The sequence below is a fragment of the Topomyia yanbarensis genome, chromosome 1 (genome assembly GCF_030247195.1).
Source record: "Topomyia yanbarensis strain Yona2022 chromosome 1, ASM3024719v1, whole genome shotgun sequence".
NCBI classification, from domain to species: domain Eukaryota; kingdom Metazoa; phylum Arthropoda; class Insecta; order Diptera; family Culicidae; genus Topomyia; species Topomyia yanbarensis.
Window position 1 is genome coordinate 202,159,029 of NC_080670.1, and position 27,144 is coordinate 202,186,172.

At 41.8% G+C, this 27,144-nt stretch overlaps 1 protein-coding gene across 1 annotated transcript; it reads right to left on the reverse strand.

The window, feature by feature from the left end:
* Positions 1-1,031: 1,031 nt before the first annotated feature.
* LOC131676168 (serine/arginine-rich splicing factor 4-like) lies at positions 1,032-22,176 on the reverse strand. Its single transcript, XM_058955288.1, has 5 exons — positions 21,984-22,176; positions 21,154-21,229; positions 20,604-20,788; positions 2,052-2,367; positions 1,032-1,176 (listed from the first exon to the last, which is right to left on the reverse strand). Exons 1-5 carry the CDS (start codon positions 22,174-22,176, stop codon positions 1,032-1,034), a joined length of 915 nt encoding a protein of 304 aa, XP_058811271.1.
* Between the last annotated feature and the right edge of the window lie 4,968 nt (positions 22,177-27,144).

The following is a 27,144-nucleotide window of genomic DNA, read 5'->3' on the forward strand; positions in this document are numbered from 1 at the left end:
CTCAAGAAAATAGGGGAGCTCTACGAATTTACAAAGGACAAGAACAACGTCCACACTAAGATTGAGCATCTAGTGACGACCATTAAGTCCGCCATGAATGTCGTCGAACGAGAGCAGGTCGTGCTGAGGACGCGTGCCGAGCATGCCGAAAAAACGCTTGGCGAGGCCAAGGCGAAAGTAGTATCGAAGGTAGAGATAGAGACGCCGAAGAGTTCCCGGTATCCACGTTCCGAAAAACGAACAAAAGGCGAAGTCAAAACTGCAGAACGAAAGAAAGATATGCCTAACCCCCGTTGGGAAAACAATAGGGGTGAAGCATTAATTGTCGAGATGAAGGAAGGAACGACGTACGCTGAGCTCCTTCGAAAAGTGAGAGATGATCCGGAGTTGAAGCAGTTAGGGGAGACTGTGGTGAGAACTCGTCGTACCCAGAAAAGTGAGATGCTCTTCGAGCTGAAGAAAGACCCGACGGCCAAGAGCGTCAATCATTGCGTCACTGCACGGCAACTGTTGTGGCAGTCTACAACAGAAACGAAATGCGATGTTGCAATTATTGCGGAGCCGTATCGAATTCCTATCGACAACGGTAACTGGGCGACGGATAGGACAGGAACGGCTGCAATTCATGTGATGGGCAAATACCCCATACAGAAAGTGGTCTCAAACTCATACGAAGGTTTCGAGATTGCCAAAATTACTGGGATCTTTATATGTAGCTGCTACGCACCCCCTAGATGAAAGTTAGAGCAGTTCCATCGGTTGCTAGATGAACTTACTGGAGAGCTGGCCGGACGAAAAACGGTAGATACTGGTTCCAGAGTTAAGGATCCAGGAATTTGTATTTCGGTTCCAGTTTTCCGGATCTTTGAGCCTGGATCCTTCCCAAGATCCTTGATGGTTCTAAGATCCTTGATCTTGGTTCCAGGATCCGTGATCATTGTTCTTCGTGCCATGATCGGGTTCCAGGATCGAGCTTCAAGATGGAGGTTCCAGGATCACGAATCCAGGATTCTGGTTTCAGAATCAAGGATCTAGGATAGTGATTCCAGGATTGAGGATCCATTATCCTGGTTTAAGTATCCAGCATCCGGGATCCTTATTTCTTCTTCTAGGATCGATCCTAGATCCTGATTTCTTGATCGAGTATTCTTGTTCCTGGTTCCAGCATCGAAGATTCTGAGTTAAGGGTCCTGATTAAAAGATTGATAATCCTGGTTCCAGGGTCAAAGATTCAGGGTCCGGGGTGCAAGATCCAGGATCAATAATTAAGGATGTTAGATCCGCGATCATGGATTCTTCGGTTCTAAAGTTTCAGGATTAAACTCAAATTCCACTATTTAAGAATTCTAAGACCAACGATCTTCCAATTTTAGGATAAAAAATCCCTGAGCTCGGGGATCAAAAAGTTCTGAGTTCCAGAGTTAAGGATCCAGGAATTTCGAGCTACAGGATCGAGAACCTTTAAATTTCAGGATCAGCTAAATGTTCGGGCGATAATGTCCATGTCGTCCGCGAAGCATACAAATTGGCCGGATTTCGTGAGGATCGTGCCCCGGCTGTTGAGCCCGGCTCGTCGCGCCATACCTTCCAGAGCGATGTTGAATAGTAGACACGAGAGTCCATCACCTTGTCTCAGTCCCCGTCGAGATTCGAATGGACTGGAAAGTTCACCCGAAATCCTTACGCTGTTTTGTACACCGTCCATCGTTGCTTTGATCAGTCGAGTCAGCTTCCCGGGAAAGCTGTTTTCGTCCATGATTTTCCATAGCTCTACGCGGTCGATACTGTCGTATGCCGCCTTGAAGTCGATGAAGAGGTGATGCGTTGGGACCTGGTATTCACGGCATTTCTGGAGGATTTTCCATACGGTGAAGATCTGGTCCGTTGTCGACCGGCCATCGATAAAGCCGGCTTGATGACTTCCCATGAACTCATTTACTTTAGGTGATAGACGACATTCCAAATGGTCGCCTTTCTTGTGAATGGGGCAGATCACCCCTTCTTTCCACTCCTCCGGTAGCTGTTCGGTTTCCTAGATCCTGACTACTAACCGGTGCAGACAAGTGGCCAACCTTTCCGGGCCCAACTTGATGAGCTTTGCTGCGATACCATCTTTTCCAGCTGCTTTGTTGTTCTTGAGATGTTGAATGGCATCATTAACTTCCCTCAACGTGGGAGTTGGTTCATTCCCGTCCTCAACTGTACTGACGTAGTCAAATCCTCCGTTGCCTTGGTCATCTGTACCTACATTCTCCTCGCCGTTCAGGTGCTCGTTGAAGCGTTGCATCCACCTTTCGATCATCTCACGGTTGTCCGTCAGTAGGCTCCCGTCTTTATCCCTACATATTTCGGCTTGCGGCACGAAGCCTTTGCGGGATGCGTTGAGCTTCTGGTAGAACTTCCGTGTATCTTGAGAACGGCACAGCAGTTCCATGTTCTCGCACTCCGCTTCTTCCAGGCGGCGTTTTTTTTCTTTCAGGAGAGGCGTGTCTGCTGCCTCCGCTTCTGTTTGTATCGTTCCACATTCTGTCGGGTTCCATGCTGCAGCATGAACGCTCGCGCTGCATTCTTCGCCTGCTCCAAAACCGCTCTGCACTCTTCGTCGAACCAATCGATCCGTCGTCTCCATTCCTCGTACCCGACAATGTCCTCAACTACTGTTGTTCTCCAGCAGTCCTCTAGAGGGGCCACGTCGAGCTCTCCCTCGTCCGGCAACGCTGCCTCGAGGTGCTGCGCGTATGCAGTGGCGACATCTGGTTACTTCAGTCGCTCCAGATCGTACCGAGGTGGCCGTCGGTACCGTACAAATTAATTTAACCATCACCAGGTAGTGGTCAGAGTCGATGTTAGCGCCACGATAGGTCCTGACGTCGATAATGTCGGAGAAGTGCCGTCCATCGATTAGGACGTGGTCGATTTGCGATTTCGTCTGTAGCGGTGATCTCCAGGGGTAACGATAAGGGAGGCTGTACTGGAAGAAGCTGCTACGAATGGCCATGTTCTTGTAGGCAGCGAAATCAATGAGTCGAAGGCCGTTCTCATTCATCAGCTGGTGAGCGCTGAACTTTCCAATCGTCGGTCTCAATTCTTCCTCCTGGCCTACCTGAGCGTTGAAGTCCCAAATGATGATCTTGACGTCGTGGCTTGGGCAGCGGTCGTATTCTCGTGCGAGCTGCGCGTACAAATCGTCTTTGTCATCAACGGTGCTTCCGGAGTGAGGGCTATGCACGTTTATTGTGCTGATGTTGAAGAAACGGCCCTTGATCCTCAACCTGCACATTCTTTCGTCGATCGGCCACCAACCGATCACGCGCCTTTGCATATTGCCCATCACAATAAAAGCTGTCCCTAGCTCATGTGTGTTGCCGCAGCTCTGGTAGATGGTATGATTACCTATAAACGTTCGCACCATGGATCCTGTCCAACACACCTTCTGCAGCGCTACGATTCCGAACTCGCGATCCTGGAGAACATCGGCGAGTACGCCGGTGCTCCCGATGAAGTTGAGAGATCTGCAGTTTCACGTTCCGAGCTTCCAATCGCTAGTCCCTTTTCGTCGAAGTGGTCATCGCCATTGGTATCGGTTCGCATTCTTAGCTTGTTGACTTTTCGCTGCAATTGGTTTTTTACGGCTGGCTCACAGGGCCTGACACCACCTCCCCAATTTTCCAGAGGACCATAGTGCACAGTTGAGCTTAGAGTCCTTCAGTGGCACTCGGACTATGATGTGAATTTATAAGTGCTAAGCCGTTCACTTAGTCACCGGGGTGTTATCCTGTTTGCAAGATCGTCGATATGATTGTGCGTGGATGATCGCGAAGAACTCGAGCGTTTGTATGTTGACGTTTTTGTCGCGTGTGCTAGTGTGTCTGTAACTTTGTGTGGATACATTATTTTTATAAGCGTGTGGCCATTCGAATGTTCGCGTGGACGTCTTGTCTAGTTTTTATTTTTATTGGTCCAACTGAAGGCATGAGTTTGGGCTGCTAGGAGGGGAGGAGTAGAGACTTCCGGACGTGACCGATACATGATTGCGCGAGCGGTGGGTTGATGCTTGAGATCGCGTTAGTAAATTTTTAGGTGCAAATGTTCACTTACTTACCGGGGTGTTTGAATGTTTGCGAGATCGCGAGCGTTCGCATTTGTGACCAGGTTTATGTCATCGCGAAGGCCACGTTTGTACGTTTGGAATGAGAGATTGTGAGTGAGTGAGAGAATAAGCAGTTTTTATTAGTGAGTGTTAGCATGGATTACAAAAGAAGGGTGCCTCCAGAGAGAATTGGGCCCTAAAACCACATTGTATATTATTTGACCATGGCAATGGATAATGAAGGTCGCCAAGTTAAGTACTAAAATTGATCACAATGTAGCTTAACTAAAAAAAAGAGCATATCCCAAGTTTCTGTGATACAATCATTATAATACTGCTTTGGCGGAAAAGCCCCCGGACCACATCAAGGTACAGTATCATGCCGAGGGATGTTTCTAAGTAGTTTAATATTTGTACTTTTATCTGTAAAAAGTTTAATCTTGAAATATTTTTGGAACATTAAATGGAATTAAAAAAAAACGTATTTCAGAGGAACTGGGGTGACATTGCGCATCTCGATCGGAAAAGGTTTATTGTATACAAGCTTATATGAAAAAGTCGATTCGAAATGGTTCCATAATGTCCTTAAGGATCCAGGAACATGAATTTTGGTTCCAGTTTCCTGGATCATTGATCCGGGAATCCAAGATCTTCGATACTGGTTCTAGGATCCTTGATAATTGTTCTTCGTTCTAAGTTTGAGAACCCTTGATCCGGGTTCAAAGATCGAGAGCTCTCGGTCCAGTTTCCAGGAACGAGGATCTTCGATTTTGGTTCCAGAAGTGAGGTTTCATGATCGAGGTTCCAGGAACCAGGATGCTGATTGCAGGATCGATGATCTTTTATTCTGGTTCCAGCATCCAACATCCAGGATCTTTGTTCCTTGTTCCAGGATCGAGGATCCCTCATTCTGATTTTAAGATCGAGTATTCTTGATCCTGATTCCAGGATCGAGGATTCAGGCTCGAGGGTCCAGATTCAAAAACTGAGAACCGAACCGTGGTTCCAAAGATCTAGGATCCGGGTTCCAGGATCAAGAATCGAGGATGTTGGTTCCCAAGATCATAGATTCTTAAATTCTGGAATTTTAAGATTAACCTCAAGTTCCGCTATCGAAGAGTTCCTGGACCAACGAACTTTGAGGATTAAGAAATTCTGAGCTCAGTGATCAAAGAGTTCTGAGTTCCAGGTTCTTAGATTTTTGAGATCGAGAACCTTTAAATTTCAGCTTTGAAATTCAGGATTTCAAAAACAAAGATCCTCTAGTTCCTGGATCAAGAATTCTTAAGTATTCCTCAAGGTTCAGGGATCCTGTTCACTGGATCAATTAGCAATGATCCTGATTCCAGGGTCTCTGAGTTGTAGGGTCAATGATCGTTGAGTCACATGATAAACGTTGCTTGAATTTCTGGATTATGAATTTCTTGAGTCACGTCTTGAGTGACAACCTAATCGACTGACGCCTCACGATAAGCTGATGCTCCAAATAGTCTGGAGGTGATTCTGGTAGACAATCAATAAGACAATCAGATACACTATTGTGTATTACGAAAAGTGCTTAGGCAAAAACATAACCTTAAAGGTTATACAGTCGATTCCCGTCTAAAATGTTTCGGCCCGCTTACAACCACCTTACTACGCCTCTGGGTCTAGCACACTTCGATAGTAATCTACCTACGGGAATATTCGAACAGGGATCCCTTGTGGATGGGGTCAATCCATTGCATTGGTAGGCACTGCCATACCATTCCAAAGGGTGGAAGATGGAACGGGGGCAAAAGACGGGGAAAAACACACATTTTCATAGTACAACACCCGTTGGAAGTCAAAAGCGTGGAATAACTTTGCAGTGACTTTTTTCCCTGTAATCCTCTCGAAGCGCCCCTCAACCACCATACGGCCATCCTGCTACCGCGCTGGTTCTCGGACCGGGGAGAATCCGAAACGTAATAATCCAACTACCCTGGACTCTCTGCGCCGGTTGTTTTTAAATAATTCATTTCATGTAGCTGTGTGTCCGTGTGTGTGCGTACGTATGTTCCAGTATACAGTGCGACCAGAATTTGAGTTCGTAATTCACCGCGATGACAGCTGGGAAATTAAATGGTCGAGTATTTTTTGTTGTTCTTGGATGCACCAGTTTGCGTTTAACGAGACCATCGTCGTCGGTAGGTAGGTAGGTACCGGAAGGATCCAACGTATGGATGGTGTCTCAATTTCCCCCGCAATTATTACCACGGCAGGTCACGAATCAAGGTGTGGCTTCTTGGAGAAGTTAGTTTCTCTTGTTTTTTTTTGTTCTGGTGTGGAGTGAGACAGGGGTACGTGGTTCTGGCTATGATGGACGGTTGACTTTCGGTGCCATGAATAAATTATGTCAGGTTGGAAAATGTGAAATTTTTTGTTTGAAACAGTTGTTTCATTAAACATAAAAGTAGAATTGTATGATGAGGGAACTGATATTCACGCGGTGAATTTGGAGGCAAACTTCCGTGCTTAATCTTTCAATTTTCCCGTGAAAATTATTCATTTCTCTCTCAACTCAAACGTCAAAACAATCGCAGCTGGATAAGACTATGGCAACGGAGCTTGGCAACTCTGTTTGAGCTAGTAGTCATGGGAAACCGCCAGACCTTTCCCTTTCACCTCATTTGCTAATTTTTCAATTGATAAATCACACACATTTCAGCGCTCACCTACTCTGGATGCCATGACTGCTGCCGGTGCAAAACAGTGCAAATTGATTGTTGAAAGTACCCATCAAGCATTCATCGACGCGGTAATAACTATTATTAAAATATTTACACATTTTAACAGGTTTTTCCACGCGCTCCTTCCGCGCTCTAGCGCACAACCAACAACCGCGGCCGGGCAGCAGGATGCGGTTCTTCGTTTTGCATGCGACGCAACAAAACTCAGCCAGCGAAAGTCTATACCTACCACCACCACCACCTATACCTACACATTTTCTAGAGAGCGCCCATTGTTCCAGAACTAACCAGGACGACCTCGGACTCGGATCCGAGTCCAAACCATCCATTCGATGCGGAACTTTTTGCTTCGATTTTGGTTTCAGTACGACGATGACGACGACGACCATTATTGCCACCCCGAGGGTAGGAAAAATTATGTTGGACCCTTCGCCGTCGTTGCTCCACATTACGAATCCGACGCCAGGCCTACTCTGACTCTGATCGATTGACTGTCAAACTTGAGTTTGGATGGGTGTGAGAATGAGTTCGGTTTTTTTCTCGGGTACCTTCATTATTTAATATAGTTTAATAATCATCATTATTATCGTATCAAGATTTACTTTTAAATAAGTTACGATTCGTGGTATATTTTTCACGTTTTGATCTAGATGCTTAGCTGGAATTGTTGTCAAACGAGGACTTGTTTACATCAATTTAAAATCGTTCCAGAATTTAGAAAATTGAGAAGTTTAAATTGAATAACCCATATTGTTCCTGAACTGTCAATAATTTCAAGGAAATCGAGGCCACAAACAAAACCGAAGAAAGCGGCCACGTCCAAGTACCTTTTTGTCCGCGAAACCGAAGCAAAATTACAGATCCGCGATAATGTCCTCATCATAATTAGCCATAAACACGATTTGCCTAATGTAGGCCACACACTGAACCCCCCGGGCGTTATCTCGACAGAACGAGCACTTGGCACCACCAGGGAACGACACCCGACCCACCCGACTACCTAACACTTAAAACTGTATCGACAGGCAGCAGGCGTCGACGTTGTCGTTAAGCAAATGACGATCAAAATTGTCTATTAATTATCCTCTTGACCATCAACGTTCCTTTAATTGCTGTGACAATGTTGACGACCGGTCTAACCCACGGGTGCCCCAGTACCGACGACCGGCGACGCCTAACCTCCGGTGGAATTTCCTTTGTTTACTCAAAGCTTTAGACAGATAAAAATAGGGGTAATAAAGAAAAAACATTCCTCGGGGTCCTAATGGGTTAATGATATTCGAGTTCCTTCCCCCCTCCTCAAATACCTCACCAGGTTGTGTCGATTCGTTTCGCGTTCGCGTAATGCGTGATAGATTGATCCATACGATCCTGATGCGGTTATTTTATGGTAATTTTTCGCTGCAGTATTAATAATTGCTACAAACTTTACCTTTGTGGTATTTTTTTGTTCGTTTCGTGTATGCGCATGCGAGCCCGATTTTCAATTTCGCACTATCTTCCATCGGCAAGGAGGGGGGCAAGATCGAACGAACGCACCGTAGTAGGTACGATTTAACGCTACAAGTAGTAGTCCGTTGGTGGATATGGTGAAAAAGCAGGGTCGGCTCGTCGCATGGACATCCAAGGGCAACTACCTGGGGCGCTACAAGAAGAGCTATTGGTTTTCTAGGCATCCGGACAAAATGTAATTATTTGAATTAAGTTTGTCCCATTTTCTATAGGATTTCCTATCTTTATGGGACTAACTTGCGATCATGCGCAGTATACTTTGTCGGGCCCCTGATTGGTGGAGATAATATTATATGAGCAAGGACTATGTAATTCAAAGATCTGTGTTTTGACTTTGTTTCATCAATAACTATCAGTGCTTTGGTAACCAGTTATGAAACGAAGATCTTTGCCTTACTAAAGTTATGCTATTCACGCGAAAAAGCGGTTTTTACCGAATTTAAGGTAATGAAAAATACAAAAATAAGAAAAAGATTGTGAAGGCATTCCAGAGAAACCTTTTTAAAATTTAAAAGAAATTTTGTTTAAATCTGAAAGAATTTTATGGGAAATGGATAGCTGTAATTCATCTAATTAGGGAAGAAAATTAGAAGAGATTCTCAGAGAATTCCAAGAAAATTTTACTAAAAAAATCCAAAAGAAATTCATAGAAAATTTGAGATAATTTTTACTAACTTACTTTTAATTTTCTTATTCCACTCGTCAGTAATCGACACCAAATTTGGGTATTGCCTGTATCGCCTAACTGGCCCCAAGTTAGTATCAGTTACTGACGAGTGGAACACAAAACATTCAAATCATGTGATGGACAGAATATGACGAACCACGGAGATAAACAGACGTCCGAAAAACATTATATTTTTCGGGACAGTTGCCCGGCACTAGAAGTAAAACATTTGGAGCGCGCGTGCTAAAACCGTCAAAAGTTGCCGGCCGGTGGTTCGGGTACCAGTTAAGAGTGCGGTGTCGGTTCGCCACTAACTAATGATACAGGACCGCTGCTGGTGCAGCCAACGACATACCGGGAGAAATCGGCCGCTCCCGGCTTTTTTTTAGAAGCACCTTGGACGCCCTGTTATCTAGGGTCTGCCGGGCAGGAAAAAATAGAACCCAAGTAGCGAGTAAACCCCTACCTGCAGCATGTCTCTCTCTCTCGTTGTCGTATACTTCCATGTCGTTATTGGTAATGCTGCCGTCGTTTGCAAGTGCAATCTTGAACATGGGGCTTGCTGTATATTTTGAGATACTGGATGCAGCTTTTGCATGTGTCAGAACAGTACCCACATACACAGCAATTCCCCGGAAAAAAAATATATGCAGTCTCTCAGAATTCTGTAATATTTGATGGAATCGTTCCTTACCGAAAAATATTAGGTACGTATTTTTTATTTCGTTATTAGGGTGTCGCTTTCCATGTTAGACTGGTCCAAAATTCGTGATTTTTCAAAAGTTGATTTTTTTTTAAATTCATAACTTTTGAACCGCTGCACCAATTTTTATCGGTTATAGGTCAAATGAAAGGTGTTTAAATGTAGTTTCAATAAAAAATAGTGAACTTTGAAAAATATTGGGTTTTGTATGAAAAAATGCGTATTCATTGGTTTTTCTTGATTTTCACTGCAAAGGGCCTCAACTAGTCCATACTTTTACTTTTTATTTGAAAGATCATTCAATTCTACACAACATATACATAATCATGTCGCAGTTCGCTTATTTTTGACTCATTGTTTAGCGTTCATAAAAAGTAAATTGCCAGGCTTGCAACAGATTTACTTTTTCTCAGATGGATCAGGAAGCCAATACAAAAAAATAACGGCATTTAATTTGTGCAACATGCAAAAAGATTTTGACATTGATGCCGAATGGAATTTTTTCGCAACTTGTCATGGAAAGGGTCCTTGTGATGCTTTGGGAGGAGTATTAAAAAGAAACGCTGCAAAAGCGAGTTTGCAAGGCCCTCATATAACAACAGTTCAGGAAGTTTATTCCTGGGCTATTTCTAAGCCAGATTTAGGTAGCGGTTCAAAAATAATGAATTTTTAAAAAATTCAACTTTTGAAAAATCACGATTTTTTGAACCAGTCTAACGTGGAAGGGGACACCCTAATGACGAAATAAAAAAAATGTATCTAATATTTTTCGCTAAGGAACGACTCTACCAAATATTACAGAATTCTGAGAGATCGTATAACTTTTTATCGTGGAATTGCTGTATATAGCTCACGTTCGTAGTTCAGTATTGTAAACTGCGTGTTGTATTTGTTTTTCGTAGACAAGTTTTGTTTAGCGATTTCTGAGCACGATTTTCCGTAATGTATCGAATCATCATAGAACTGGTACGTATGTATTTGTTCTTCATATGTGTAAAGAGTTATTTGTTCAACGGCACTCCCTGTGATTTGCGATGGGTCCTGGATTGGGACTCTTTTAAACTTGGAGTGTCCTATGCCGGTACTCCCGAAGATGATAAAATACCAGATGATCTTTGGCAGTTCAAGCTGCTTCAGTTTGATGAATAGTTGGGAACCCTTGTTTATGGTGACAAAATCTCTGCTTGGCTGGTGATCAGCTTTGCTGATTCGACCGAAAGTGGGAACCTTAGTCTGGTGATGCGATGACATGCAGTGGGAAGAACAAAACGTCCTGTATCCACAACGAAATCAAGCGAAATCATAAGGCCTATTTGATTGTCACTTTCTTTCATTGTCTGAACAAATCGTTCTTGGACGGAAACTCTTCTACTAACCCGCACTTAACTTATTTTAACCACTATAACAATGCCCTAGAATCGATAAAATTTTAAACAATTTCCCAATTCACGTGGACCAGATCGTTAAAAAAATGCAAGCCTTAAAATGTTCAAAAATAAAATGCTAGCACACGCGAAAAAACGTTAACATACAAACGCTTGAGCCCCTCGCCATCATACACAAAGGCGTCTGATCTTATTTGTTCGACAGACTGTTGCAGGCAGGCTTCGGTGCTTGCTTGTCAATAATTTTCGGATTTTTGAAACACAACAAATAAAAAAAGTTAGCAAATACTGATATATAACTTTACTGATTTTATCCTTCACCACAACTCTCATCTTCTGTACTGTGCACTGCTGGGTCTCGTCGATCTGCCGTTACTACTGTTGTAGGGAGGAAGTTCGGTTTCTTCCGTTCGACTATGACTACAACGTCCACGTTCTTCTTCGTGGTTTCTATGCGCTACTCCGACAGCAGTCCGTGGAGTTTAAACAGGGAAATGAGCAAAGCTCATTTGTTGGAACGCCGGATCTTCCTAGGGGTACCTTTGTACGACTTGTATCGTTCTCCTTGGCGATTAACTGTGGAAAAGAGGCTAGGCTCGTTCGACTGATCCTCCACAGTGAGAATGGTGGGTGCTCTGATTCCGTCACGTTTAGCCGGGGAAGTGAGAATGATCCTTAGCGGTTAGCAATCCCCTTGTGGCAAATTAACTTCCGCGGCCAACCATAAAGGACCCTGGAAACACCAAGCACCTCTCGAAGTGGAGGAACCGCCAAACGAGCCTTACTTTCCTCCATAGTTAACCGCCAAGGAGTACGAAGCAGCTAGAGTAAATATATATATATATATATATATATATATATATATATATATATATATATATATATATATATATATATATATATATATATATATATATATATATATATATATATATATATATATATATATATATATATATATATATATATATATATATATATATATATATATATATATATATATATATATATATATATATATATATATATATATATATATATATATATATATATATATATATATATATATATATATATATATATATATATATATATATATATATATATATATATATATCTCAAGAAATATTGTTGTTTTCCTCAGGTTCGCATGAAATCTACTCATTGAGATCCCATCTAATATCTATCTGGCTTTACAATATTTTGTGCAAGACCAAACAACATGTTAAATGTCTTGGTAACCCTCTCCACAAGTTTTTGCCACTCAAAACGAATCCGATCGACGGTAAACTTTTTTCTCTTTTCCGTGTAATACTGAATACTTGCAATCGAGTGTCTTTACTTGCTTGAGCAGGGCGTCCCCGAAACAACATCAAGCCTACATAGATACGCGACAGCGAGACTGGATGCGGAGATAACTCCATCAATTTCTACATCACGAGCTGGTATGTAAACGCGATACTCGCGCGTAGTTTATTTATTTGAATTCGTTATGGGATTTGTGTTTCGACTTCGTCCCATCAGAATTAGACACTAACTTAGTAACAGGAACAGTAATGTGCATATGTCACAATTCAATTTCGAAGTACGTATATATTTTATAAAGAAAGGCAGACTTTCGAAAGCGATTATGTTTCCGGGACACAGTACGTATAGGTCGGCTTACTGAGCAGAAACTTTATTGGGGAATTAAGCCCGCCAAATTTGTTCCTTCAACATCATTATTTTTTCCGATGACAGGAAATTTGTAAAAACGCTGGAAAACCCTTTGACTCTCCGTGTTTGAATGTAAATTGCAGTCGCAAATCTTGAGCTGTAGATACGTGAAATCAATTGACACTAGCAGTTTGAAGGCAACGGGCGGCGTATTCATTCAGTAAACTGTATTGTGTATCAAGACACTGATGAGGCAATTTTTAGTAGTTATGACCTGGTTGGTGGATAGCTGATTAAAATGAATATCGTTGTTGTCACGATATTCCGGTTATGTCCTAGACATTACCCACCCATTTTGTGCGCAAGCGAGTGAAAAAAAGGTTTTTATGATCTGTTGTTCTTAAAAATTTTACACATTCTTTCTGCCATTTTCTGAAAATGTCGGCAGCATCCAACCGACATGCACCGAGCAAAGATAGATGAACGCGTTTATGAGTTACTTTCTCCTGTCTTCGTCTTTTTATATAATTTTCAGTCTCTTCCTTCGTATACTTAAGGTCGTCGTCGAGCTTTAGGTTCGTACATCAATGATCTCAGCTCGTTTACCATCAGCTGGGTGAGAAACACCCAGCTGATGGTAAAAATAATGTTGAACAAGATTCGTCGTCGAAGACTCCGAGCACCCCCTAATAGGCATACACATTGAACTCAATCCGGTCTGACTGAGTAGCACATAACTCAAAAGATCGTCCAGATAAGTTCAGAATTGTGATATCTTGCCTAAAGCAACCAAACGACATTACTGACGACAAGTATTTTTTGAAGGACAAGCGCGTCTGCATACCGGCTCACAAAGTTGAGATCGATGGTGTGGTCACCGATTCGAGTTTTTCGTGTATGGATCTACTGATCCTTTGCAAATGACGATCATTTGAATCAAACTTATTCTCGAAGCTTTAACCGTACGTATTTAAGCTGAAATAAATACATTTACTGAACTACTGTAAAACTTTGGTTTCATTTCGATAACTACAGCCGATTTTCCAATCAATCTATAAGTGTGGCAATAATTATCGACTGATCAAGGGACTTATAAAAAAGGTCGAGATATCCCGAACTGGGAAATTTGGGTGGGCTCGAAATTAATACTTTAACTGAGACCTGGCATCGCAATACTCAGCACCTGACCAGACAACGTGATCGATGTCGTGGTAGTCGTCACCACAAGCGCCGTATAGTTGGTGAAATCAATTCTGTTCGTCCGACTATCTAGGTTATGATCTTATTGAAAGGCGGTATCAGTCCTAAGATTTATGCCGAACAGGCTTTGCTGTTCTCTCCAATGTTTCGACTACATTTTCTAGTCTTCTTCAAGGATTGAATATGGTCTGTTCAGTTAATATCACAGACATCAATCCTTGAAAAAGACTAGAAAATATTGTCGAAATGTTGGCGAAATTATTGAACTTGGCCAAAGCAACTATCACCAACGTACTGGAAGTTTACGGAAAACGTTTGTCGATAGCTAGATAGACTGAATCGGAGTTGGGTGTGGTTGAAATCGAAAACCGGAGACCGCAAAACGACGAAAACTGTGGCCAGCGGAACCCCAACGTCTCCGTCTGATATGTCACAAGAAAGCTGAAAGTGTCGTCTACGACAGCACAACGAGCTAAAAAAAACGAGCCGGGCAGGCGACTTACAAGAAGGTGCTGACTCCAAATCGTAACCATAAGCAAAACAAGTCGGCCAGAGCACGATCACGAAAACTGTACATGCAGATGCTGACGAAGTTTGATTGCGTAGTACAGGAAGATGAAACCTACGTCAAGACAGACTTTGAACAGCTTCCTGTACAAGAATACGTCGACTGAGAGAGCAAAGGTGGCAGAGATTTTCAAACACATTAAGCTTTCGAAGCTTACAAAGAAATATCTCGTGCGGCAGACTATCTGTTCCTGTGGTTTGAAGAGCAACATTTACTTCGCAATCTGGACCATCAATCAGACAATTTATGTGCAGGAGAGCCTGGAAGAAACGTTTGCTGCCTTTTCTCGAGCAACACACTTGCTCCAGTTTGCCATGAGTGACGCGGTAGAAGCGGGAGCCTTGTACCCTTAGGCAACCATCCAGTGCAAGGAACTGTATAAAGCTAGTTTGGAGCAATGCAGATGATGATGATCCGTACGAGGAAGGGACCTTTAGGTACGCAAGTGGCTTCGCTTAGTCTTTCAGTCGAAGCAGCGAACAAGCTACTACAAATCGAGAAGATCAAAGTAGGCTTGTCGGTATGCATACTGAGTGTCGTCTAAGCAACCGAAAATTTGCCTCAAGTGTCAAGAATTCGGCCATCTTGCTAGAAACTGCAGTGTACACGACAGAAGCAAGTCATGCAGAAGGAGCGGAGAAGAAAGCCACAAGGCAAAGGACTGCCGACAAGCTCTGAAATGTCGAATCTGTGCAAACGAAGAAGGTAACAAACACGTTACAGTAGGCTCACGAGATCCGGCCTTCAAACAGGCAACCGCAACGAAGTCACAGTGGAGGTAAGGCAACACTTGCTGCGGCAATCTGTAGCGGAGCAAACCCAAGGGGAACCGGGAGAAGAATGCAGAGATCTCAGAACGACGGTGAAAGAACAGCTCTGAGACGCGGCGTATAATACGGCACGAGCCACACCTTACAAGAAAACCTAGCTCAGTAAGAAAGCCTGTCCAGAGGAACTTTGTCGCAACGCCAATTAAAATATGTGAGACGACGCCTATAGAGTTGCCATGGCACAGATAATAGAACCGATGGTACCACAGGATACGGGGGCCGGAGAGAATGAGAGTCACCGTAGAGGTGCTGTTTGCAGTGCATCAATCGGCGGTCTGACCACCTACACCGTACGGGGCTAAGGATGACCATGAAGAGGAAGCTTGAGTAACTAACTAGCGTTGCTATAAGCCTTGAGAACCTAGAAGGTCTCGGGACCAAACGTGGCTCTTAACCCTCCGGAAGTCGCGCTTATGGCCCACTGAACGAGCAGCCGCTGGTGTCCTAAGACGATTTCGCTAGATTTTCAGAGCAGCGTGCACTCAGTGCACTAGCGCGACTGCCGGAAGGTTAAAACAACGATCCCAGCGAACCCGAACATGTTTAGGAACACTTTAGAAAAGTGTATCGACGGTGGTAACTTTCCCGATATCTGGAAGCGACGAAAGCCGGTGTTATGGCCCTTTGGAGATCCTTAAGGCCGAGATGCCTCTTCGATACAGTCGGCAAAGTACTTAAAAGAGTAATCCTAAACCAGTTTTCAACATACACGGCGGAAGACTGTCCAATATGCAGTTTGGCTTTCGAAACGGTAGAAGAGTAGCGTTAGTTGGGTTAGTTCCCGACTACTTCTGTAGGATTCTGTAGCACGAACTGCTTGCAGAACCGGGCACTATTCCACGAAGCTGACACCGGTAAAAGAAGTGTAAACGTAGCAGCGGCATTCCACAGGGTTCCATACTCGGTCTGACCTGCCTTTTTTTATTTTTTTAGAGACCGAAACTTCTTTAGAGCCCTTTAGCTACTACTACTCGGTTTAATCTCCAACGACGGACCTAACCTACTCCGATATAGGATTCCCCAGCGAGATAAGTTCTCTCAAAACCAAACCAACCAATCAGATGCCGAGGCCAGCTCGGTGACTCCGGTGGAACAGGACGTCCGGTTCACGGGTGCCTCTACGACCCACAATCGGTTCTGTCTCGTCGCGGTCTACTAAACTGAGTAGTCTCCGGCGGTGAATCTAGTTTATACCGAGGGAGTGCTCCCCGGTTCTACCTCTAGTAGTTAACCGGTAGGGTGCCGCGGTCGGTCTGGCGATTCCGGGTGAAGCATGGCGTCCGGTTAGCTGGAGCTCCGACGACCCGAACCCGGCGCTGTGTCGGACGGAACCTTTGGAATGGAAAAGTGATCTTGGCACTATATCGGATCACAATTCGGCGATTTTACGTGAGTGACGGCACTGCAGACGAAGCACAACAGATCTCGACTGAACAGCCCATTTAGGCTGATGGTCATGCGGGTGTCTGACTATGGAGGCAACTGAACAAAATTGTTCAAAGAATGTGTGCGGATGAAAAATGGACCGCGGTGAACAGAACAGTGCGTTGCAACAAAGATGTAAAGAGGAGCAACGACTAGTAACGTAGCAGTACAGGGATTTGGGTTGTCGAGGTTCCGATGACCGGAGGTCGTCTCTCAACCGGAATCGTCAAACTGACCTTGGTACTCGACAAATTAGTCTGCTGAAGAGAGATAAAGAAGACCATCGGGCGCAACCGGAGTAGGATAGAACAACCGCCGTGGACTAGCCAAAGCGTCACGTATCGTCGCCGATGGCTCTTCGGGCACCTGAGAACATCGGAAGTCATTCTTCATCTGAAATCGCAGGACTGCCCTCGGCACCTGACCAATTAGCATCGTTATCTCGATGCTAATGGTTTTGGAAGAACATTCGACGTTGGGAAATTTCTCCGTCGAAGTGGACTAGGTCCACCGTCGGGGACTAGTTCGAGTAGATCGTTGAGTGGCAGCGGCAAATGGTCGTCGATGCGTCAGTTATCTGGAAGTCACCCATAATCGCAGGATCGACCTCGGCATCTGTCTTGCTAGCATCGGTTTCGGAAAATGTTTGTTGGAGTAGATCCACCGTTTGGGAGTATTCCGAGTTGTCCGTGTCCGTAGTGAATCACCGGCTTGAGACATCTGGGCATCAGTAAACCGAAAGCCACCGACCTCGGTATCCAACTGGCCAACGCACAGTGGAGTGCATGTACCACATCAGTCCAAAGCATAGGAGTGCGCAGTAGCAGGAGTGATGTGGTGGAGATGAAGTCAGCAAACGAGCACATCCAGCCAAGGCCTGGAATCAAGCGAAGTGAATGAGCACAGCTCCCTCACCACACAATCACACACAGGTCGTTAATGCTATGAGATAATGGTGAGTTATGGGCATTGCAGCCCCGTAACTTCACTTTCACAGGATACAACAGGTTGTGAATCGTCGAGGCGCCGGTGTACCGAATGCCAAACTCCACTTGGAATCACCGAACCGAACTCGACACCCTACCGGGAAGCTAGCTAGGTCCACCACCGGGAACTAGAGCGAGTAAGTCGCGTCGAACAACCAGTGGCAGCTGGCAGGTCGGTTGGGTGCCAATAAACTGGAAGCCACACTCCAGCCGGAATCTCCCGACATACTTTGCCACCTACCGGCGGTAGGCTAGGTCCACCGCTGGGAACTAGATCGAGTAGATCGTGACGAAGCGGGGAGTTAAATGGTTCACGAAAAGACATCGAAACCGAAAAAAATTCCTGTGCTAGGGAATTCTCAGTGGAAGTAGAGTAGATTCACTCCCGAGAAATATCCGAGCAGATCTCGAAAAAGCTGGAAACTAAATGGTTCAAAGAAACGGGTGTCAATATCGGGAGAAATTCCTCCGCCGGGGAACTCTCAGCCAGAGTAGGGTGAGTTGGGTTATTTCAGAAAAAGAGTAGGGAATGGAGCCAACACATTACACGACACCAGGAATTTTCCAAAAACAGCTCATCGATTTATTAATTAATCTTATTTTGAAGTTCATCAATATTAGGTATTTCACCTAACGCACCTGTTTTTCTTCCCCTTGAACGGCCCTGTTTCGTTGGTGGTGGCGCGATAACTTTTCCGAACCGATCGGCGCGATGTTTTGGATGAAACTTGTAACTACTCACATGAAAAGGTCTTCACCGGACCCGAAAGCGGCGAGGAAAGCGCAACCGAAAGATTTTAATTAATTGATAAGCGGCTGATTCTGCTGAGCTGCTGCGCAGTCGCACCGTGCACCGCATTTTTCGTGAATAATTGCAAACATAAACTATTTCGCATACTCCCGGGAGATGTGAGTGGTACCCAGGTTCCGCGATCTTCGAATCGACCAGCTACGCAATAGCAGAGGTCACCCAAGCGGAGCCGATGAAAAATTGGCTGGTTGCTTTCCTCTGAAAACTCCACATTCAAAATTTATGGAAAATTGTAATTAGCAAATGAAAAATGTAAATAATTCATGCCTTACCCCCCACCCCCCCCCCCTCCTCGATTGGTTAGCTGAAGAGTCGTACATTGTACACTTGCTGGCTGCTGATCATTAATCTAGGCTGCGGCTGCTGACGGTTCGATTAATCGGAGATTGTAATAACGGTGACCGCACGGCACCTAGATAAGTAACCGAAACGAAGTGAACGGCACTCCCCTCTCTTTCTCTCTCTCTCTATTCAGACATGGCAGGCAGGTCGATGAGAGAGAGAGAGCGAGATACAGAGCAAATTGTTTTTGCCTGATGGATAAACAGAGTGTTTGCGCTGTTGCCTGGTGAAAGGTGCGTTCCCCTCCCCTTTACATATGTATTCATTATCGGGAAAAGATGGAATTTTAATAATCCAATTAAGGAGTGAGCTAGTTTTGAAAGAAACACGAATCATGCGAACTGTTATATTATTATTTTTTTCTTCAATTTGGAGAACCATGCCTCTGAAACATTTCTAATAAAATCAATTATTAATACATCAGCATTTAATAACATTCATTATCCCAAATCAGTAGCAAGCCATGACAGTTTAAAAGGCTTCACTTTTCATTATCAGGTCCGCGAAAGAAGGACTGCTTTCGCGCGGCGGGCTCGTTTCAAAATCTTGATTACCACCGCAACGCAACGCAAGCCAAGCCGAGGCGCACGGATGTCGAAGTGAGTGAGTTCATCCATCAGCACCACCACCACGGATGGTCCAACATCGACGTCGAAAACGAAGTTTTCGAATCAATCAAAGCCTCGAAGGCTTTCTTGAGCCGCGCAGCCTTGTTCGAAGTTTCATTTAAGGGGTGCGCGACGTGGGTCTTCTTTTTTTTCGTTGCATTTTTGTCTGAGAGGCATTTTCCTTTCAACCGTTTCGAAATCCGTTTTCGGAGATTTTCTTGATAAGACATACGTAGGATGAGGTGGAACCGAAACGCGTCCAGGTCTCGCCATGATAGGAGGATGTCCTTCATCACGTCCAAGTGGACAGGGGGAGAATGCATCATGGAGGTTGGGTAGAATTATCAGAATGGCTGATGCAATTTTAGTTTATGGCTGGCTAATTAAATTGATAATTAGTCGGGGTGATTATATTTCGACATTGTCTCCTCAGTAACAGGAACTTGACCAAGGCACCAGTCCACAATTGAAATTGTTTTCTTTTATGTTGTATGTATGCAGGTACTGGTTTTAAGGTTTTCCTTTTTCAATTTTAATTTTTGCTTATGCTTTTAATCTTGCTTTTTCTTTTACTTTTGCTCTTGCTTTTGCTATTGCTATTGCTTTTGCTTTTCCTTTTGTTTTTGATTTTGCTTTTGATTTTGCTCTTGTTTTTGCTATTGCTTTTTTTTACTTTTGCTCTTGCCATTGCTTTTGCTTTTTTCTTGCTTTTGCTTTTACTTGTGCTCTTGCTTTTTCTTTTGCTTTTGCTCTTGCTTCTGTTTTTGCTCTTTCTTTTGATTTTGCTTTTGCTCTTGTTGTTGCTTTTATTTTTGCTCTTGCTTTTCTTTTTGCTTTTGCTCTTGCCCTTGCTTTTGCTTTTCTCTTGCTTTTGCATTTGTTTTTGCTTTTACTTTTACTCTTGCTTTTGATTTTGCCCTTGCTTTTGCTTTTTCTTTTGTTTTTTGCTTTTGCTATTGGTTTTGCTTTCGTTTTTGCTTTAACTTTTGCTCTTGTTGTAGCTTTTACTTTTGCTCTTGCTTTTGCTATTGCTATTGCTATTGCTTTTCTTTTTGCTTTTTCTCTTGCCCTTGCTTTTGCTTTTCTCTTGCTTTTGCTTTTGCTTTTACTTTTGCTTTTGCTTTTGTTCTTGCTTTTGATTTTGCCCTTGCTTTTTCTTTTGCCCTTGTTTTTGCTTTTGCTATTGGTTTTGCTTTCGTTTTTGCTATAGCTTTTGGTTTTGTTTTTGCTTTTACTTTTACTCTTGCTTTTTCTATTGCTCCTGCTCTTGCTCTTTCTTTTCCTTTTGCTTTTCCTGTTGTTTTTGCTTTTCCTTTTGTTTTTGCTTTTGATTTTGCTCTTGCTTTTTATTTCGCTTTTGCTCTTGTTTTTGCTATTGCTTTTCTTTTGACTTTTGCTCTTGCCCTTGCTTTCGCTTTTCTTTTGCTTTTGCATTTGTTTTTGCTTTTACTTTTGCTCTTGCTTTTGATTTTGCTCTTGCTTTTGCTATTGCTTTTGTTTTTGCTTTAACTTTTGGTTTTGCTTTTATTTTTGCTCTTGCTTTTCTTTTTACTTTTGCTCTTGCCCTTGCTTTTGTTTTTGCTTTTCTCTTGCTTTTACTTTTGCTCTTGCTTTTTCTTTTGCTCTTGCTTTTGCTATTGCTTTTGATTTTCTTTTTACTTTTGCTCTTGCCCTTGCTTTTGCTTTCGCTTTTGTTTTTGCTTTTCTCTTGCTTTTGTTTTTGCTCTTGCTTTTCCTGTTGTTTTTGCTTTTGATTTTGCTTTTGCTCTTGTTTTTGCTATTGCTTTTCTTTTAACTTTTGCTCTTGCCCTTGCTTTCACTTTTCTCTTACTTTTGCATTTGTTTTTGCTTTTACTTTTGCTCTTGCTTTTGATTTTGCTCTTGCTTTTCCTTTTTCTTTTTACTTTTGCTCTTGCCCTTGTTTTTGCTTTCGCTTTTGTTTTTGCTTTTCTCTTGCTTTTGCTATTGCTTTTGCATTTGTTTTTGCTTTTACTTTTGCTTTTTCTTTTGCTTTTTCTTTTGCTCTTGCTTTTGCTCTTGCTTTTGTTTTTGCTTTTGCTTTTATTTTTGCTTTTGCTTTTTCTTTTGCCTTTGCTCTTGCTTTTACTTTTCTTTTTACTTTTGCTCTTGCTTTCGCTTTTGTTTTTGATTTTCTCTAGCTTTTGCATTTGTTTTTGCTTTTACTTTTGCTCTTGCTTTTGATTTTGCTTTTACTTTTGTTTTTGCTTTTGCTCTTGCTTTTGTTTTTGCTTTTGCTCTTGCTTTTACTTTTGATTTTACTCTTGCTTTTTCTTTTGCCTTTGCTCTTGCTTTTACTTTTCTTTTTACTTTTGCTCTTGCTTTCGCTTTTGTTTTTGCTTTTCTCTTGCTTTTGCATTTGTTTTTTCTTTTACTTTTGCTCTTGCTTTTGCTTTTTCTTTTGCTCTTGCTTTTGCTTTTGTTTTTGCTTTTGCTCTTGCTTTTGTTTATCTTTTTGCTTTTGCTCTTGCCCTTGCTTTTGCTTTCGCTTTTGTTTTTGCGTTTGCTATTGCTTTTGCATTTGTTTTTGCTTTTACTTTTGCTCTTGCTTTTGTTTTTGCTTTTGTTTTTGCTTTTTCTTTTGCCTTTGCTTTTGCTTTTACTTTTCTTTTTACTTTTGCTCTTGCTTTCGCTTTTGTTTTTGCTTTTCTCTTGCTTTTGCATTTGTTTTTGCTTTTACTTTTGCTCTTGCTTTTGATTTTACTATTACTTTTGCTTTTTCTTTTGCTCTTGCTTTTACTTTTGTTTTTGCTTTTGCTCTTGCTTTTGTTTATCTTTTTGCTTTTGCTCTTGCCCTTGCTTTTGCTTCCGCTTTTGTTTTTGCTTTTCTCTTGCTTTTGCTATTGCTTTTGCATTTGTTTTTGCTTTTACTTTTGCTCTTGCTTTTGATTTTGCTTTTTCTTTTGCTCTTGCTTTTGTTTTTGCTTTTGTTTTTGCTTTTGCTCTTGTTTTTACTTTTTCTTTTGTTTTTGCTTTAACTTTTGATTTTGGTTTTGCTTTTGTTTTTGCTTTTACTTTTACTTTTGCTCTTGCTTTTTGTTTTGCTTTTGCTCTTGTTTTTACAAGAGCTATTGCTCTTGTTTTTGCTATTGCGTTTCTTTTTTACTTTTGCTCTTGCTTTCTCTTTTGTTTTGGTTTTTCAGTTGCTTTTGCATTTGTTTTTGCTTTTACTTTTGCTCTTGCTTTTGATTTTAGTTTTGCTTTTTCTTTTGCTATTGCTTTTGCTATTACTTTTGCTCTTGCTTTTGTTTTTGTTTTTGCTCTTGCTTTTGCTCTTGCTTTTTCACTTGCTTTTGCTCTTGCTTTTACTTTTGTTTTTGCTTTTGCTCTTGTTTTTGCTTATCTTTTTGCTTTTGCTCTTGCCCTTGCTTTTGCTTTTCTCTTGCTTTCGCTTTTGCATTTGTTTTTGCTTTTACTTTTGCTCTTGCTTTTGCTTTTAATTTTGCTGTTGCTTTTTCTTTTGCTTTGGCTCTTGCTTTTGCTATTGCTTTTCTTTTTACTTTTGCTCTTGCTTTCTCTTTTGTTTTGGCTTTTCCGTTGCTTTTGCATTTGTTTTTGCTTTTACTTTTGCTCTTGCTTTCTCTTTTGTTTTGGCTTTTCCGTTGCTTTTGCATTTGTTTTTGCTTTTACTTTTGCTCTTGCTTTTGATTTTGGTTTTGCTTTTTCTTTTGCTAATGCTTTTGCTATTACTTTTGCTCTTGCTTTTGTTTTTGCGTTTGCTCTTGCCCTTGCTTTTGCTTTCCTCTTGCTTTTGCTTTTCTCTTGCTTTTGCTTTTGCATTTGTTTTTGCTTTTAGTTTTACTCTTGCTGTTGATTTTGCTCTTGCTTTTGCTTTTACTTTTACGTTTGCTCTTGCTTTTTCTTTTGCTTTTGGTTTTGCTCTTGCTTTTACTTTTGTTTTTGCTTTTGCTCTTGCTTTTCTTTTTGCTTTTGCTCTTACCCTTGCTTTTGCATTCATTTTTGCTTTTACTTTTGCTTTTGCTCTTGCTTTTCCTTTTGCTTTTCCTTTTGTTTTTGATTTTGGTTTTACTTTTGCTCTTGCTTTTGCTTTTTATTTTGCTTTTACTCTTACTTTTGCTTTTTATTTTGCTTCTGCTCTTGCTTTTCTTTTTACTTTTGCTCTTGTCCTTACTTTTGTTTTTCTCTTGCTTTTGCTTTTGCATTTGTTTTTGCTTTTACTTTTGCTCTTGCGTTTGTTTTTGCTTTTGCTCTTGCTTTTACTTTTGCTTTTGCTCTTGCCCTTGCTTTTTCTTTTCTCTTGCTTTTGCTTTTCCCTTGCTTTTGCGATTGCTTTTGTTTTTGCTTTAACTTTTGGTTTTGCTTTTGCTCTTGCTTTTGTTTTTGCTTTTGTTCTTGCTTTTGCTTTACTCTTGCCTTTGCTTTTGCTTTTACTTTTGCTTTTGATTATTTTGCTCTTGCTTTTGCTCTTGCTTTTTCACTTGCTTTTGCTTTTTTTTGTTTTTGCTCTTGCTTTTGCTCTTGCTCTTGCTTTTGCTTTTCATTTTGCTTTTGCTCTTGCTTTTACTTTTGATTTTGCTCTTGCCCTTGCTTTTGCTTTCGCCTTTGGTTTTGCTTTTCTCTTGCTTTTTCTTTTACTTTTGCTCTTGCTTTTGATATTTTGCTCTTGCTTTTTCTTGTTGCTTTTGCTCTTGCCCTTGCTTTCGCTGTTGCTTTTACTATTGCTGTTGCATTTGCTTTTAATTTTGCTCTTGCTCTTGCTTTTGCTCTTGCTCTTGCTTTTGCTTTTCATTTTGCTTTTGCTCTTGCTTTTACTTTTAATTTTGCTATTGCTTTTGTTTTTGCCTTTGATTTTTCTCTTGCTTTAACTTTTGATTTTGCTTTTGCTATTACTTTTGTTTTTGCTTGTGATTTTGCTATTGCATTTGCTCTTGCTTTTGCTTTTGATTTTGCTCTTGCTTTTTCTTTTGCTCTTGCTATTGCTCTTACTTTTGTTTTTGCTTTTTATTTTGCTCTTGCTTTTGTTTTTGCTTTAACTTTTGGTTTTGCTCTTGCTTTTGTTTTTGCTCTTGCTTTTTATATTACATTTGCTTTTCTTTTTACTTTTTCTTGTGCTTTTGTTTGTGGTCGCTGATTACTTGTTTCTTGTTGCTTTTTTCTCGTTTCTTGTTTTTTGTTTCTTGTTTTTTTTAGCATTTAATGTAACTTTCATATATTTTAGGTATGTTTCTATGTTATTTTCTTTTTTATACAGTGAAATCCCGATTCTACCAGTCCCCAACTTGATCTGCCCCCGATTTTGTCAGCCCTTTATGAACATGCGTTTGATGATCTCTAACAGTCGAACAATATTAAGTTAGAGTAAATCATTTCTTTACCATATTTTTCTTAGAGATGGAGATGGTTTTTTTGAAAATTGTGTACTCTAAGTTAGAGAAATATATACTAAATCATCTGAAAGGAGTTGTGAGGCTATGTCTAGGGAAATAATAAGAATGTTCTAACTGATCCGCTTTAATGAAAAGGAAGAGAAAAAAATTGTCACGATTTTGTCGATGTCCCCGTTTTGTCAGCCTAAAAATCACCAAGGGGCTGATAAAAACGAGATCTTCACTGCAGTGCATTCAGTACTTTCGCACTTATTATAGCATTTTAATATTTAATGATGATTTTATTCAATTCAGTAACTTTTCTGACAGTGCTCAGTTCCGTCCGGAAAAATCTCGGCTCAAAGGCAACAACCGATTCCAGAAAAGTTTTGCTCTGAAGCGTTTACACTTGATAGATGGTATTTACACCGTCATTCCCGCAGTCTTTGACCAGATTAGGTAACAAAAACTAGTCGTTATGCTCGGGATCGGAAAAAGGCAGAAAGAATTTGAGACTGCTCGAAATCTTGTTTTGCTGTCAGCTCTGGAATTCCTCACGATAGTCACCCTGAACTGCTCATATTTCCACTCTACCTCTAAATTTTGTAGTCCAATGTTTAATAGTATCACTGGCGACTTCAAACAACAAAATCTAGTGAAAAACTCGATAATTCAAGTTTTCTACAAACATTGTCGTGTCGTGTCGTGGATCCAAACGACTGCCATTCATATACCTCCCGACAAGAACAAGGATGTCGGTGCGCTTCCGAAAATAGATAGAGGTACCATACGCGATTTGATTTTGGAGCGGCAGGCAATTAACACTCCACCACCACTCTTTTACTTGTATATCGGCGCGCGGCTTCATCCGGCCAACACAAAGTGCGCAACGATGATGGACGCAGCGGGTTTATAAACCATCAAACGTAGTTGATTCACTGCTTTCAACATGGCTGCCCTAAATGAACTGATAGAGTTGTCAATTTTTTGTACATAGCCTACTTATATTCATTTACGATTCACTACTGCATTCACCACCAGGTGGCAGAACAATCGCTTGAAAAATAGGTGAACTTAATTTGTTGCCGAAAATATATTGTTGCATTCAGAAAGTTGGGCTCAATAGATGAATATAAAAAAAAGAAAAATTTTGTTCTACTCCGTCACTTAAAGTGTTGTATTTTCCATTCTTCCGATTTATTATACATTTGCTCCTAAAATATACATAAACTGCTCATTCATGTACCTCCCAAGAGAACATCACAGGCTGCATGTTTTATTTTATAACGAAACACATCACTATTTCTCCATTTGCATACGCTTTGCATATTCTGACAGCACGCGTCGTCTGTCAAACACAACTCACAAAAACCCTACTGCAGTAGAGCATGCTGGAGGGGGGTATGTACATTCGGAGGAAGAGGTGACCGTTTTTTTTAATATTTCATTCACATGCCAGTTGGAACAGATCAAAACCCACCTCGGTCCCCGGTCGGACATTATTCCGGGCGATTCATCATTTTGTCATCACACGCGCATCATTGGCATAACTTGTTGGACCTCCCCTCCCGACCTCCACACGGATCACTCCACATCCTGCCTATATTACAGCATCATAAGCACGACCCGGCCCCTCCCAATGTCGTGTTTACGGCTATAAATGCAATATTTATTATCTTTAAAATAAACTTTAATGATAATGATAATAATTACCGGGAGTGCATTGCGATGCGAACCGCGCAGAGCCACAGAGAAATCCGATTCCTCCACATCCACTTGGGGTCCGTTCAGGGGGAACAAAAAAATGTAAAAGTCGGGAGAACCAGGGATCCAAACCGAAAATTGGACCCAATTTCGACTGTTCCGTTCTGATCCTGTTTCTGCGGGCAGACACCTGAATAAAAAAAAATCTCTGTGCCGGATGGGTGGCTGACTGGCCGGTCGGCCAGTCAGTTGCGATACGTCCAGGGATATTTTAATGGGGCTCAAATTACGGCGCAATTTCGGCGATATTAAACACATTCCATCATCGTATCATTTAAAAGTAATAAGACTAAAAGTCAGGCCGGGAGCGGTTAAATGGAAAGGCGGAAAGCTGACGGCTGTTGTGGAAACTTGTACCCAAATTTGAAATTTTTTACTCAAAATAAATTATTGACAGCGTTCATCGTTTGTCCGAATTTTTTCGTGATCAACTTTTACCAAGACTTTTACCCTGTATTGAACGACAGTCCGAGGATGTGTCAAAAGAAAAACAGATCCGACTCAGCTAGCCATGAGCGTCTATTTTCCATGGTACGATTGA